General features: G+C 39.0%; 2 protein-coding genes across 4 annotated transcripts in view; one reads left to right on the top strand and one right to left on the bottom strand.

Annotated features, from left to right (window-relative positions):
- The window catches only part of ide (insulin-degrading enzyme), a 37,294-nt gene extending 35,777 nt beyond the window's left edge, over positions 1 to 1,517 (bottom strand). For 2 of the 3 annotated variants that reach the window (XM_032541030.1, XM_032541032.1), the window contains exons 1-2: positions 1,278 to 1,517; positions 83 to 267 (exon numbers count right to left, since the gene is read on the bottom strand). In XM_032541030.1, the coding sequence (XP_032396921.1) occupies positions 83 to 267; positions 1,278 to 1,363 (271 nt within the window). In that variant the 5' untranslated portion in view covers positions 1,364 to 1,517. The remainder of the gene's footprint in view (positions 1 to 82; positions 268 to 1,277) is intronic. The other variant, XM_032541031.1, reaches the window with a different exon arrangement.
- Positions 1,518 to 2,680: 1,163 nt separating this feature from the next.
- The window catches only part of kmo (kynurenine 3-monooxygenase), a 31,780-nt gene continuing 18,966 nt past the window's right edge, over positions 2,681 to 15,494 (top strand). The window contains exons 1-4 of the mRNA XM_032541689.1: positions 2,681 to 2,796; positions 3,897 to 3,994; positions 9,482 to 9,570; positions 13,498 to 13,546. Of these exons, the coding sequence (XP_032397580.1) occupies positions 2,681 to 2,796; positions 3,897 to 3,994; positions 9,482 to 9,570; positions 13,498 to 13,546 (352 nt within the window). The remainder of the gene's footprint in view (positions 2,797 to 3,896; positions 3,995 to 9,481; positions 9,571 to 13,497; positions 13,547 to 15,494) is intronic.

The raw sequence follows: 15,494 nt of genomic DNA, 5'->3' as shown, positions 1-15,494 counted from the left end.
GCTTTCCAAAGGGTCCCTGTAAGGAAAGCCAAATGAAAAAGCATGACTACATGGCAAGGCAAAAGTGATGAAAGCCCTTTACCTATGTGAACGTCCAACGCAGCTGAAGATTTGTCTGTTGTTGGGTCACTGATGAGCATGGCCTTCAGGCCATTGGTAAACTCCAAACCCCTGTAAACCCGTTTGTCCTCGGGAGAGCGAATTATTTCACTAACCACCCTATTCACAGCCTGGTCGGTCATTCTGAGTGGCAAGGATGACACCAGCCTGCAGTGGAGGGAATTAAATGTACAGTCAAAGTTTAGTCAAACAGTCTGTCCTGCCATGTTTATTTTCTGAGCTGATCTGACATGATGGTCTTGGGAGATTTTAGTACTGAGGGCATTTCAATTATCTTTTTTTGGTAAGACACAGAATGCTTTAGGGACAAAAATCATATCTGACATTTTGTGTGTCACAAAACACTGTGTATATTATACAAGTACTTCAATCAGCCACAACCCACAAAACAACCACCACTAGTGTGTCATTCAGGGGTTTAACTGATGTTCGGTCAATTGGACATTCACTTCAGACTCATTATTAGGAAAGCGGCTGCTGTTGGCAAACTTTGGTTTATGTAGACCACCTTTACAGGATTATGACAATTAATCAGTTAACTCAGACGGCGTGGTTATGAACAGGTCTGAAATACAACCCTTTTACGAACTTGGATAAAGTTCGCTACAACGTACTGCTTTTATAGGACATAGCGGTTAGTACAGTCAGCTAGCGAGACCTAAACGTTACTAATAACGTTTTCCTAAAAAAATAACAATGTACTGTAAGGAAATTGACTGAAAACACGAATACATTTGCTTTGCCCAACACGGCAGGGATTAACGTTAGCTAGCTAGCTAGCTACCTAAAATAATCCCCCTCCACAGAAGGCAAATTTAGCGTTAGCTTGCTACATTAGCACTATAAACTCCAGAGAAGCGACCCATTATCAATGTCAGTCGGCTTCGTTTTTCTAACTGTGTGGTTAAGGTTACATCTAATTCCCTGTGGTTGTATTATAATTACTCAATTATACAGAAGCTCCGCACACAAACCGTTTTAGCTACCACCCTAAGTAGCAACAAAGCTAACCGTTTCAACCTAGCCAGGGATTTTAATTTAGGGTCAACAAACCGGCTTTAGTGTTCTAACGTTAGCTAACGTTAGCCTACCGTTTGGTATGAAATATCTCAATTATTTTTGACAAAACGTTACGACATTTGTCTGACATAACTTACCTAAATTCTTGGTTAAGACCGAAACAGTTGCCTGCTGACTGGATATATCTTGTAAACTGGGCCGTTCGGTTAATGCACTTAAACATACTTTGCGCCCATGAAAAACAAACCTTGGCTTTTACAGCGCCATATTTGAATAGGCAAACGTAATCGAGCACAGAAAAGAGCGTAGTTTAACATGGCATGTTATCAATTCTGCAATGATTTCACTGACTGATCCATGTGATAACGATAACGATAATGACCATCAATTAAATAGTCAAAGTTAAAGTAAGTAGAACCGGGCGAAATGTCTACCATATTTATGAAATTATGTCATGTCATTGGTTCTGGTATCGATTAGGTAGCCTGCGTGTGGATTTCCGTTTACGTTTAGCGTGTCAAAAATAGATTTTCCAGTCACTGCCCTACGCATTCTAATTACTGTGGGAAATTAACATAATGAAAAATTAACAAATAAATATGCTATAGAATACAAGGTGGATTGATTTTTTTTCAGCAGTTACTGATGTATTAAAGTAAGATTCTTTTGGGGGATTCTGCACAATTATGGATAACATAATTGTTGGAGTTTGAGAGGTTTGCCATTTCTTGTCACATTGCATATTCGAAAAAATATGCAAGATGAACATGGCAATACAACGAGATGGCCTATGTAAAAAAAAAAAGAAAAAAAAAGAGAGATTTAAACTTTGTTCTGGACACTCGCTCTTTGATTTTGGGTGTGTGTTTTACTGGTATGTGCATTTCCAGTCTCTATGTGTGGGTTGAGTTGTTGTTATGTAGCCACTGACATGTAAATGTACTGTATTTATATAGCGCTTTTCCAGTCTTAACAACTGCTCAAAGCGCTTTTACATCTACAGGAAACATTCACCATTCACACACATTCATACACTGTGGCTGGGGCTGCCGTACAAGGTGCCACCTGCTCATCAGATAAACACTCACACACATTCACACTCCGATGGTTCAGTGTCTTGCCCAAGGACACTTCGACAATGGCTGCAGGGGCGGGGATCGAACCACCAACCTTCCGATTGGCAGACAACCGCTCTACCACTGAGCCACAGCCGCCCGTCATCATTGCTGTCATCAGACAGCCACTAGATGGCGACAGATTCCTTTACTTGTTCAAAGACAGTCACTGGGCCCGGTCTATCACTTGATTCATTGAGGGAGCCGTTACACTTGTCGTCTCGAAACTTTACAGTTTGAAAATAACTGCTATTATCATATTGTCTTACTTTTTACTAATAGGCCTAATGACAAAACACAGGTTATAATTATATAATATATATTGACGTACAGTCTGTGGTACCTTCAGCGCCCCTTTAAAGAATAGACAGTAAAAGAAAAGGGAACTGATTTGAGAGTGAAGTTCAAGGGATGATGGCGCGTTCATGGACATCGGAAAAACAGGCCCCCTTGAGATGAACTGCGCCTCGCCTGTAAAGAGGACGAGAGCAGGTGGCAGCAGCCGGGGGGAGGTGACAAAAATCCGCGATAAAGTCGGACAGTTTCCATCCGATTCTGAATTAATTAAATGTTATCAGACCCATATCAGCTTGTACACAGTCTCCAGTTGTTTTATGTATGACTGAGTTGCTGTCAAAATGCACTACATGTGATCTGTTGCTAATGTTAATTAACAACAGGCATAGGCTATATGATCCGTAATCAAACCGATTTAGTCTCTCTGAGATCTTCACGTTAGGCTACTATCAGCCACACGTGTCCTGTACAGAATAAACCATAGACCGTTAATATATATATATAATAATATATATATACGGTCTATGGAATAAACCGAAGTTAGCAGGTAAAATACTTCCGGTTCAAAAACATTACACAACTTAAAACGTCATCACGTTGCGTGTGAACCAATCAGCTGTTAAATCAGATGAGAAGCCGGCGTTTCCCAGCATCGATTCTGCGCAGACGAGCCTATTGTAGCCAGGGGGGCGTTCCCAGATATTCCCAGGGGACATGAACGCAGCATAATACCCGCTACTTCTGTAAATTACTCTGAACTGGACAGTGATCAGATCACCAGAGAACCTTAAGCACGATGGAGGAAACAACCAGCAGATCAACCAAGAAAAAAGTTGTAGTGGTGGGTGGTGGTTTGGTAAGAAGATCAAATTAAAATGATTTATTAATATTGTACATCTTGTCTTATGATCTCTTGACTGCATATGGAAAATCAAGGTTACAAAAGAGTGTCATGGATAGGTATGGATGCAGCTTGTGTGGTGTTTTTATTATTTAGTTAATAGATACGCTTACTGGGTATTTCATTTATTTTATTTTAGAATTATGTATAAAAGTGCAAAGCATTGATTTTGGCAAATTGTTCAAAGAACTGTCTTTATTCCCCTTCACCTTAAGGTTGGGGCACTGAATGCCTGCTTCTTTGCCAGAAGAGGCTTTGATGTGGAAGTCTTTGAAACTCGGGAAGGTAGTATTCAAAACTCTCATTAAACCCAATTTTTCTGACTAACATTCACATCACATCCTCCCCTCTGTAAAGAACATACACACACAGACGTTAAAAACTCACATTTTTTTTCAAATGATAACTAAAATATCACAAGGTTCTGGTTTTTTTTTGCTCAGATATCCGGAAAGCCAAAGTTGTGAAAGGAAGAAGCATCAACCTGGCGTTGTCTCACAGGGGCCGGCAAGCATTGAAGCATGTTGGAATGGAGGAGAAGGTATGATGATTTAAATATTCACTGTTTAACTAATAGGCAAGGCAAGGCAAGGCAGTTTTATTTGTATAGCACATTTTAGCCACAAGGTAATTCAACGTTTAAGACTTTAAAGAGCAGTTAAAAACGATAAATTACGAGAGTAAAAGTATAATGCAGTGTAGAAATTAAACATCAAAGAGCAGTTTAAAAACGACAAAAAACGTTGAAGCAGATAAGGTTGTCATATAATTTTAATGATGCAACTTCAGTATATAAAATTAACAATTATTTAACCCTCGTGTTGTCCTCGGGTCAAATTGACCCGTTTCAAAGTGTTTTATATCAGATATATGGATTTCTTTCAACCAAATTGTCAAAAAAATAACATGGATGATTCCATACAACATTCTTCAGGTAACATTCATGATTACTTTCATTGAATTTTTTGGGTGTTGAATTTAATCTTATAGTATTTGAATTCTTTTTTTTTAATGGTTTCCAAACAGTATCCGGACTAAACTTTGACATCTACCCATCTGAGATCCACTCAACATCCTCTGATCTTAACTATTAGCCATAATAATTCAAAATGTCTGCCTTTTTAATAACAAAATTTCCCCGTTGTGGATGAATAAAATATAATCTAATCTAATCTAATCTTTTTAACTAAAAACGTATGTATAATTTCATATAAATGAGGTTTGTTGAGGTTGTTGTTTTTTAAAGGGCCAAAAGCTGGAAAAAGTGACAAATAAATCAGAAAAAAAAAAAAAACAAAAACATTGAAAAAAAATATTCATTTTCAATTTTGATCTGGAAGGGCAAGTTCATGGTTAACATGAAGACAACACAAGGGTTAAAGAAAGGCAGCATAAAAAAAAGGTCTTCAGCCTTGATTTCAAAGAACTGAGAGTAGAGGCGGACCTGTCAATTTTCCTGTAATTAGTGAAGCATTGTGTGGAATCCCCAAACTTTGTTGACAAGGTAGGCCCTCTGTACAGGCAGAATCATATTTCTTTACCATCTCATCCACCACGGGCCCCTCATGATCATGTGACTTTGTACTCAGGTTACCTACAACCAAGAGTTGAAGTACTGCTCGTTACACTACAACATAGTCATCGCTATAAGGCTTAGTTTAATCATGGCAAACTTTGCAAAATCCTAAACAGCTCCAACTCTTTCTTGTAGATTTTACCATAAAATCTTTGTCAATCCCACGTTGGAGAAATTCTCAAAAATGTATTTGTTTCCTGTTCAGAAATACCCCCAGAATGGCCAACCCTAATCTCACAAAAACAAACCAAAAGGAACAAAGTTACTCAGTTCCCTTCAATATTTGTTTCAGTCAACAATATGATAACAATTTCCCCTTTTCGTTGCTTAATTGTTTAGGAGTGTTCATCCGAACTGTCAGATCACTGTCTAATCAAGTCATTTAATTTAGATTTTTCTGATTTCTGATTGTCATACTGATTGTTTCAACAGTGCAACTTCAGTATAAGAAGTGAACAATTATTTAAAGAAAGGCAACATCGAAAAGAAAGGCCTTCCGCCTTGATTTAAAAGAACTGAGAGTCGCAGCAGATCTGCAGTTTTCTGTGAGCTTGTTCCACATACTGCATGTGGAGCATAAAAACTGAACGCTGCTTCCCCTTGTTTAGTTCTGACTCTGGGCACAGAAAGCAGACCTGTCCCAGATGACCTGAGAGGTCTTGGTGGTTCATAGTGTATTTTGGCCCTATACCGTTTTGTGATTTATAAACTAGCAAAAGTATTTTGAAATCAATTATTTGAGGCACAGGAAGCCAGTGTAAGGACTTCAGAACTGGAGTGATGTGATCCACTTTCTTGGTGTTAGGGAGGACTCGAGCAGCAGCCTTTCTAAATCAGCTGTAGCTGTCTGATTGATTTTTTAGGGAGACCTTTAAGAACACCGTTACAGTGGTCAAGTCTATTGAAGATAAAAGCATGGACAAGTTTTCCAAATCCTGCTGAGACAAAAGGCCTTTAACCCTCAATATATTCTTAAGGTGATAATAGGCTAACTTTGTAATTGTCTTTATGTGGCAGTTGAAATTCAGGTCTGAGTCCATGACTACACCAAGATTTCTAGCTTTCTCTGTGTTTTTAACATCGTTGTTTGAAGCTGAGCGCTGACTTTAAATTGTTCCTCTCTTGCTCCAAAGACAACCCCCTCAACCTTTTCTTCATTTAATTTAAGAAAGCTTATTTTGTTTAATGCACTTACTCCTTTTTTGTATTGGACTATAGTCCCCGGGCGATAAGGTTATGTAAATTTGAGTGTCATCTGCATAGCTTTGATAATGTATTTTGTAATTTTCCATAATTTGAGCCTGTGGACGCATGTAGATGTTAAACAGAAGAGGCCCCGGAACGGAGCCTTGGGGAACTCTGCACGTCATATTTGCATGCTCAGAGGCATAATTACCTCTAAACACAAAAGTAGACCCTGTTCTTTAAATAGGATTTAAACCAGTTTAGTACTGAGCCAAAAACGCCAACTCAGTTTTCCAATTAGTCTAGTAATATGTCACGGTCGATTGTATCAAATGCAGCACCGAGATCCAGTAATACTAAATCTGAAATTGTCTGAGGGGATTAAACACTTTAACAAGAGCCGTCTGAGTGCTGTGGTGTGGTCGAAAACCAGAAGGTTTGACATTGGCCTCTAGTTGTACATTAGTGACGTATCTAGATTGTTCTTTTTGAAGAGTGGCTTGATTACAGCAGTTTTTAGGGCTTTTTGGAAGATACATGAGAAAAGAGAAGTGTTTACAACCTTTAGAATATCAGAAGCCAAACAATACAAAACATTTTTTAAAACACCTGTTGGTAGAATATCTACACCTTTTTTTTTAAATGTGTTGATTTAAAAGTTACTGTCTCCAGACATGTACAAATCAGGAAACAGAGTGAGTAAAAGAGGATGGGCTAGTGGATAACGGCTTAGAGTTAGGCAAGAGTGTAAAACCCCCCACAAAAATGGCCAAAAGGAAAACAAAATTACGTTTTGTGTGTATACAGTGCACATGATCTAATAAGACATGCATAAAATTATTAGGTAAAAAAGTAGATGAACAGCAAAAGGCTTCACATTACACAACTTCATGTTTTATGTTCTAAGAAGCCAATTATCCACCTTTAAACATGACTGAGACTCTGGCATGGAAGATTAATGTGAGAGAAGGTGACTTTCACAAGCCTCTTTAAGGCTTAAGCATGGAATGAGTAAAATAAAAAAATAAAAACCTCAGACAAAACATCTCATTAAAACTTGTGTGACAAATGCTGTATATGTCAAAATCTAACAAACTCAGATGTGTATATTGTACCCCTAGAATTAGTTTTGCGTGAACACTGTGACAACACATATCCTGGACTTGATATGGAGGCACTGACTGTTTGTCTAATCTTCGGAATTTTGTCTTTGAAGAAGGAGGCAAAGTCATTGCAGGCCTTGGTAGATAAAAGTTGAGATGCTACTGGTACTGGAGGGTTTGTAAACCTATCGACGATATCATCGTGATGGTTGACCGGTATCACTATGGAGAGTCACCATCGTGATACCACGCCCACCCTATCACCCACACGCTTAAAAAACTAGCCAAGACACTTGCGTCGGGAAAACAGCAGGTAATACTGTCTATTTACAGAGGACATTTAAATGATAGATTCTATGTTAACTGTTGGCCCATAGTAGTAGAAAAAATACCCCCCAACACCCCCATGACAATGAATCGTCGTCCATCACAATGTTTTACTGTAAACATCGTCAACTGAGATTAGTTTTTCATCACTTACGTTCAGCTTTCCAACACTCTCTTTATTCTGATCTCACCAGTAGCCTGTAACATTTCTCCAAGGAGATCTTTTCTTACCAGAGACAGCGTTGACTTTAGTCAGAGCAATGGCATCAATAACATTTTTACATTTACAGTTGGAATTATCGATAAGCTCAGTGACTGAGACCCCAGAGAGAGAGGGTGTGGAGGAGAAAAGCTGAATGAATGATTAAATGGTGTTTTCAGTGATATATTTTCATATTATCTTCGTTTGGACACTTTTGTGCACAGAGATTGAAGAAAACACAGGAATGATCAGCGAGAGCAATGTCAGTCACCACAACCTTGGAAATGTTCAGACCCTTGGACATAATCAAGTCCAGTGTGCCCCTTATTGTGTGTGGGCCCTGTCACACGCTGAGTCAGTCCAAGGTCACACAGTTCTTTGTTCACTCTGTCCTGGGGGTTGTCAACATGAATGTTAAAATCACCAGCAATTATCACACAGTCAAAGTAAATACAGATTATAGACTTCTTTGATGACAATAAAGTCATCAAAGAAGTTTGCACAGTATTTAGGTGGCCTGTAGATAATTAGAAATATAGCTTGAAGGGAGGACCTTAGCTCAAGAGCCAAATATTCTAAAGAAGCAAAATTTCCACAAGGTATTTGCAAACATTGGAATGAATCAAACAAACTGGCAACTCCACCTCCTTTCTTGTTCACTCTATTCTCATTCATAAAACTGAAGTTAGGGGGAGCTGACTCTGAGAACAGCACTGTTATTATGGTCTAACCAGGTTTCAGTTCAAAACTTAAAATTTAGATTGTGATTAATAACAAAATCATTTGTGAAAAATGGTTTTCTCGCCAATGACCTGACGTTTAGTAAAGCTAGTGTTAGTGTGTTTTCACTTTTTGGGACAGGCTGTGGCTGACGAGGAATGGAAATTATTCACCATTCTTTTTCTATTGTCTATCATAACATAAATTCATTCAAAAAGTCACGAGTGCCACTAGACGTGCAGCCTGGACCTGGCACATATCAAATAAAATAATTTCTCTCAGGGCTGCAGGGGCCTGGTGACCCTAACTTGCTTGTTTATTTATCTAAAAGATGGGTATGGCAAGAAACAAATTGGTAGCATATACTTCTGTATGTCTATTATTCCTGCCCATGTTACCGTATAATTCCTCTCAAAGCACACCATAGACCAAGGTGGATGCAAGTTGGTGGAAACCCCAAATTTTCTGTTCAACTGGATTTCTAATAATGAAATATTAGAGATGTGGCCGGGCCCAAGGGAATCTGTCCAGTCAGCTTTCTTTGCTGGCAGCCCACTCAAAATGATTTATTCTGGCATCTGAGGTCAGCACTCTTTTTTTGTTCGTCCACTGGGCATGTTATGCTTGCCTCAGAACTCTGCCTCAGGCCTTTATACTTGCATAACTTTTCAGCATGACAAAACAAGGCCTGCTTTACGAGGTTTTAAGGGCAGATTCTGGCTGACCACATGGACTGGCTGGCCTGTCCATGGCACGATACCCTGCTGGATCCACTTAGCCCTTGTGTAAATTGAGACATAAAACATTGTTTTTTTGCCAATGCAAAGTATAACACAATACAGAATAATTCATTCAAAATGTCTATGCATGTCATTTTTAAAGTTTCACACCCTGTATTAATATTTTTTTCCTCAGATTGTCTCCAAGGGGATTCCCATGTATGCAAGAATGATCCATTCCGTGAGTGGGAAACAGTTTGCAATCCCTTATGGAAGGAAAGCCAGGTAAGCGTGCCAGTTGTTGTAATGTGAACACATATTTTTTTTTAATGCAAAACAAAGAAAGAGCCAGGACAACTAAACTGACATATTGTCTCCTTGCCAATTGGTGGAAAACGGTCGTTCAACAAAGAACTGCACTTTTTTCCCCGTTGACGTCCTGCAACGTAGCCATGCAGTGTTTCCTCTATGTTGACAGCAGCCCGCCACGATAAAATTTCTGCCGCCATGGTATAGGACAGTCACGCACCACCACTCCATCAGCTGTTTATGAAAAATCATAAAGTCGTAACTACACAACTCTGCAGAGCCGTCTGCTCTACTGAACTCAACCGAACTGTTATCACTCTCTCTCCCTGAGCAACTGGAACAGTGACAGGACGTCATCACTCGCTAAGCATTTAAAAAGCATTTTCCAGGTTAGTGGGGGTGCAGCATGAAAAACGTAGCTATGTTCACTCAGCGTTTTGTTTCGGTGGTAAACTGTATCTAAAATTAATTAATTTTTGACGTTCAAAAAAACGTCCAAAACCTTTTGGAGGCTGAAAAGAATGCTAGAGGAAACATTGCCATCCATTACAGGCAGGTTTGGTAATGTTGAAATGCTGGCAAGATTTCAAAGTAGAATCTCCTCAGGGCCCCGTTTCATCCAGGGATGCCAAACATAGGGCCTGAGGGCCAGAAACTGCCTGCCAAATGGTGGATGACTATGCAGTGTGAAAATTGCTGAGAAGTAATTAATTCCAGTTCCAAATTTACAACTTTAATCTTTAGTTCTTTTTTCAAAAATGTACGACTTTAATCTTAGAGTTTTGTCTCGGTATGTTACCCCTCTCTCCCGGTAACATTATTTTTTCCCTGCAATAGCTTTAGAACGCTGTTGTAGCAACATCAAGCTGGCAAGAAACTATTTCCAGTGTGGTTTACTGGTCTGGCCCTAATTAGGGGTGTGTGGCCTACAAACTAAAATGAATGACACTTTTTTACTCCTTTTTCATAGCACATAAGTTCTTTTTTGCTGTTGGGTTGTAAAGACGATTTCAAACAATATATACAAAATGGAATTGGAAATAGTTACAAACCCTGCCTTTAAGACATTGAAACTAGTAACAAACTCTCAGTCTCAACTAACAGCACAACGCTCTAATGAGCTATTAGTAAATACCATATCTCAACAGATTGGATTGTTATTTGCAAGGTAATGCAGTTTTAATATACAATGTCACATTGACCTTCTGTTAAAGGTGCTCTATGTCACATGTTTTTTAGGCTACAACATTTTTTTTTTTTTTTTAAAGATTATTGTTTCTTTGGCATATCACTGTAATATTTCACGCGAAAGGCTGGACAGGTAAACCAGGCGGGATCTCACGCAGCAAAGGGGCGAACGCTACTGTAACCCAGGCCCTCGCTACACTTGTTCACTCAGCAAACATGTTGCAACTGCTCTACTGTAGTGTACCTCTACGAGGCCTTCCCAGCACACTAAAACATCTTTTTGCACCATCCCAGCAGCAACATTCCTCACTATCTGCTAGCTGCCTGTCCCCAGAACACACTGTAAAAAACATCTCCTCACTATCTGCTAGCTGCCTGTCCCCAGAACACACTGCAAAAAACATTCCTCACTATCTGCTAGCTGCTCTGTCCCCAGAACACACTGAAAAACATCTCCTCACCTATCTGCTAGCTGCCTGTCCCCAGAACACCACTGTAAAAACATGTCCTCACTATCTGCTAGCTGCTTGTCCCCAGAACACACTGTTAAAAACATCTCCTCACCATCTGCTAGCTGCCTGTCCCCAGAACACACTGTAAAAAAACATCTCCTCAATATCTTTTAGCTGCCTGTCCCCAGAACACACTGTAAAAAAACACGGTCTCTGTAGACAGCCCAGGGTCTACAAACGCCAACAAAAACAATCTGGTCCCACCTACAGTACATATACGCTCCATATAGATAATAGCTTTACCTTTTCCTCTAAATAATCTGAAAATAATCTGCAGATACATCTCAGTTACACGTGTTAGGTTGTTAGCAAACTATACTATAAGAATTGCCTTTGGTATAATAAGTCTGTTTGCAGAGTAAATGTTAATGTAAGATGAGATTCATTTTGTGAATATTTAGATGACCTTTTTTTAGGGTTACTGAAATAAGTCACATACATTCCATCAATTGTAGCTTCATAATGTATTCTGTTCCTTGAGTTAACAAGGGAGTTATCGAACATGTTGCCTGTAATTCAGTAACAGGTTGGCGGAGGGATGTGATGTTTTGTTATGAGTTTTGAGTTGTTCTACGGGTGATTAAAAAGTCAAAAGCTGTCTCCATGCTCTAACTCTATCCACGCCCCGAAAGTACTTGTATGTAATAACGACGAGTTAATAATTAACGCTAACGATCACTAGGGTTACACTGTTTGTGGTTAGCAAGTTTTGTTTTGCATTTTTGAGTTGCACAGACTCTATTGGACATTTAATCATCAAGGTAGCAACAACGGACAACAAAACTTCCAAGATGCCGTCTGCAAGTGTGTCTATGTCAATTGCGTGGGTTTTGACAACATTTATATATTTTATAGTTATTTTACGTTCACTTTGGTGGTGCAGAGGCAGTTTATCTTATCTGTGTATGGCTTAGCTCGTTAAACTGTGTGTAAACCTATTTCATTTTTGCTGTTTAAAAATACGTCAAAACGTTTGGGACGCTGAAAGAAATTCTAGAGGAAACACTGCCATGCATTAAAGGCATGGTTGGTATTGTTGAAAAGCTGGCAAGATTTCAAAGTAGAATCTCCTCGGGGCCCCAACTAATCCAGGGATGCCAAACAAACCACGTCCTGAGGGCAAGAGCCGGCTTGTCAAAGGGTGGATGACTATGCAGTGTGAAAATTGCTAAGAAGTAATTAATTCCAGTTCCAAATTTACAACTTTAATCTTTAGTTCTTTTTTCAAAAATGTACGACTTTAATCTTAGAGTTTTGTCTCGGTATGTTACCCCTCTCTCCCGGTAACATTATTTTTTCCCTACAATAGCCTTAGAACGCTGTTGTAGCAACATCAAGCTGGCAAGCTGGGTGGCTGTGGCTCAGTGGTAGAGCGGTTGTCTGCCAATCGGAAGGTTGGGGTTAATCCTTGGCCCTGCAGTCCCATGTCGAAGTGTCCTTGGGCAAGACACTGAACCCCGAGTTACCCCCGGTGCTGTGTATCGGAGTGTGAATGTGTGTGAGTGTTTATCTGATGAGCAGTGGCACCTTGTACGGCAGCCTCGGCCACAGTGTATGAATGTGTGTGAATGGTGAATGTATCCTGTATGATGTAAAAGCGCTTTGAGTAGTCGTTAAGACTGGAAAAGCGCTATATAAATAATTTGCAAGAAACTATTTCCGGAGTGGTTTACTGGTCTGGCCCAAATTAGGGGTGTGTGTGGCCTACAAACTAAAATGAATGACACTTTTTTACTCCTTTTTCATAGCACATAAGTTATTTTTTGCTGTTGGGTTGTAAAGACGATTTCAAACAATATATAACAAAATGGAATTGGAAATAGTTACAAACCCTGCCTTTAAGACATTGAAACTAGTAACAAACTCTCAGTCTCAACTAACAGCACAACGCTCTAATGAGCTATTAGTAAATACCATATCTCAACAGATTGGATTGTTATTTGCAAGGTAATGCAGTTTTAATATACATTGTCACATTGACTTTCTGTTAAAGGTGCACTAAGCGTGTTTTAGGCTCCAACCTTTTTTTTTTAAAGATTAGTTTGTGGGGCATTTCCCTTTATTGACAGTGGATAGACATGGGAAGGGGAATCCCTGAGGCTTTCTGTTTCCTTTTCTATTAAACAGTGTCACAGTCATGTTTGTCAAGCTGTAGTACTTGTAGTAGTACTTGTGATTTTAATACAGATTATTTTCCTTTTAGTACATCCTGTCAGTAGACCGTGCCAATCTAAACAAAGAGCTGCTAACAGGTAAGAACCTGTCTATTCTTCAGCCAAAGTAGCCTTGGAGCATTTACACTTCACACTACATTTATTATGATTCTGATAAACAAATATTAAAAAAATAAAATAGTGAATGAAAAGTTTCACATCTTAACTTTGTATTTTTATTTTATTTATCAGAACTTTAAAGCGCCCATATTCTGCTCATTTTCAGGTTCATAATTGTATTTTGAGGTTGTACCAGAATAGGTTTTCATGGTTTCATTTTCAAAAAACACCATATTTTTGTTGTACCGCACATTGCTGCAGATCCTGTGTTCACCCTGTGTGTTTGGGTCTCTGTTTTAGCTACAGAGTGAGACATCTCACTTCTTTATTATCTTTGTTGGGAGTCACACATGCTCAGTAGCTAGGTAAGATCCCATCAGCTAGATAACTCTATCTCCAGCTTTGGTCAGTCCAAGACAGGATTAGCTGGGAGACTTCTTCTAGACAAGGGGCACTTGTGGAATACCTGCACAACAGGGACAGGAAGTAGTTCTTTTGGAGATTATGGTGAACTTGTGTGTGTTGTAGCAGTGTTTTGCCATTAAGAACAAGCTAGCATGCTACAGTTAGCCACCTCGTCTCGGCTAGTGACGTAGAAAGCCGTGCAGATGTTGAACAGCGCACCCGGAGACTGAAGACAGAGGACATTCAGAAACCTGTATCTCACTCAAAACAGTATGGATGGTTTTTTTTCCAAGTTTGTATGCGTGTGAAAGTACCAGAGACACAAAAAGCACCCCAGATCTTTTTTCATAATATGCACACTTAAAAAATCCTTTATCGGTTGGGCTCTAATTTACACTATACACATTGCCTTAGTGTGTGTTCTGAAAAAAACGTTACAGCCAAATTTAAATGACAATTTGACATTCAAATATTTCTACAATAACCTAGTTTTAGCACCTTTCAGACACACAACCCATTACATTTACATTGCTTAACATTTTTGCATGTTTATCTTATATTTGAATAAGCCTCTGAGTCACTTTTATGCAAAAGCTATGACAGTTAAAACCACAGCAAAAATCCAACCAACAGTCTTTTTCTATATATTTTAATCTTCATTCATACCAACTTTGTGGACTAATCAATGATCATTTAGCAAAATGCTTTACATTAAGTATGTAAACTATTAGGAATTAAACAGGAGTCCCAACTTTTGGGATATTATAAAACAGCAGGCAGGATTCAATGATGAATTGATGCCCAAATTTATAAGTGGATTCACTACATTATGCCATTTAAAAGAGAGACTTAATAACTTTTTCTGCCACTACAGCCACAAGTAACACCCATGGGTAACAGCTGTGTCCAAATTCCCTCCCTTTTTACTATAAAGTGCACTATATTAACTGTACGCCATTTTTTGAGGGTCCAAATACTAAGGGTGAACTTTATGCACTGCCTAGTACCCTGAAATATTCCCTCAATGGAACACAATAGCAATGTCCATGGCTACACCTTGAAGTGATGGCGCACAATGAAGATGATTAGATTAGATTAGATAGATTCAATTTTATTGTCATTCCACAGGTACAGGTACAAGGCAACAAAATGCAGTTTGGGTCTAACCAGAAGTGCAATAGCAGTAAGTGCCGGATATACAATGGTTCCGTAAGTGTAGGACATAGATATGTACTGAATAAATATAGAAAATGAGTACTATTATTAACAGAATTTTACAGATGGGTTTGTCCTATGAATATAAAATATTCAAATATTTCCACAAGTATTGGAAATCTCACTTTAGAGTTACAGTTTATCTCACTTTAGAGTTAAGTGGTGCACGTTGTACATAGCGGAAACCCTGGTGTTGTGCATCTGTCCTATACCATGGGGGCAGACATTTTACCGTGGCGGGCCACCATCAACATATCCACATGGAGGAAACACTGAAATAAAGGAGAATTACGGCCATTTTTAAAGT

This window comes from Etheostoma spectabile, chromosome 17 (assembly GCF_008692095.1).
Source record: "Etheostoma spectabile isolate EspeVRDwgs_2016 chromosome 17, UIUC_Espe_1.0, whole genome shotgun sequence".
Classification (NCBI taxonomy): domain Eukaryota; kingdom Metazoa; phylum Chordata; class Actinopteri; order Perciformes; family Percidae; genus Etheostoma; species Etheostoma spectabile.
Note: the sequence above shows the minus strand (reverse complement) of the source record. Positions and strands in the feature narration are given on the sequence as shown.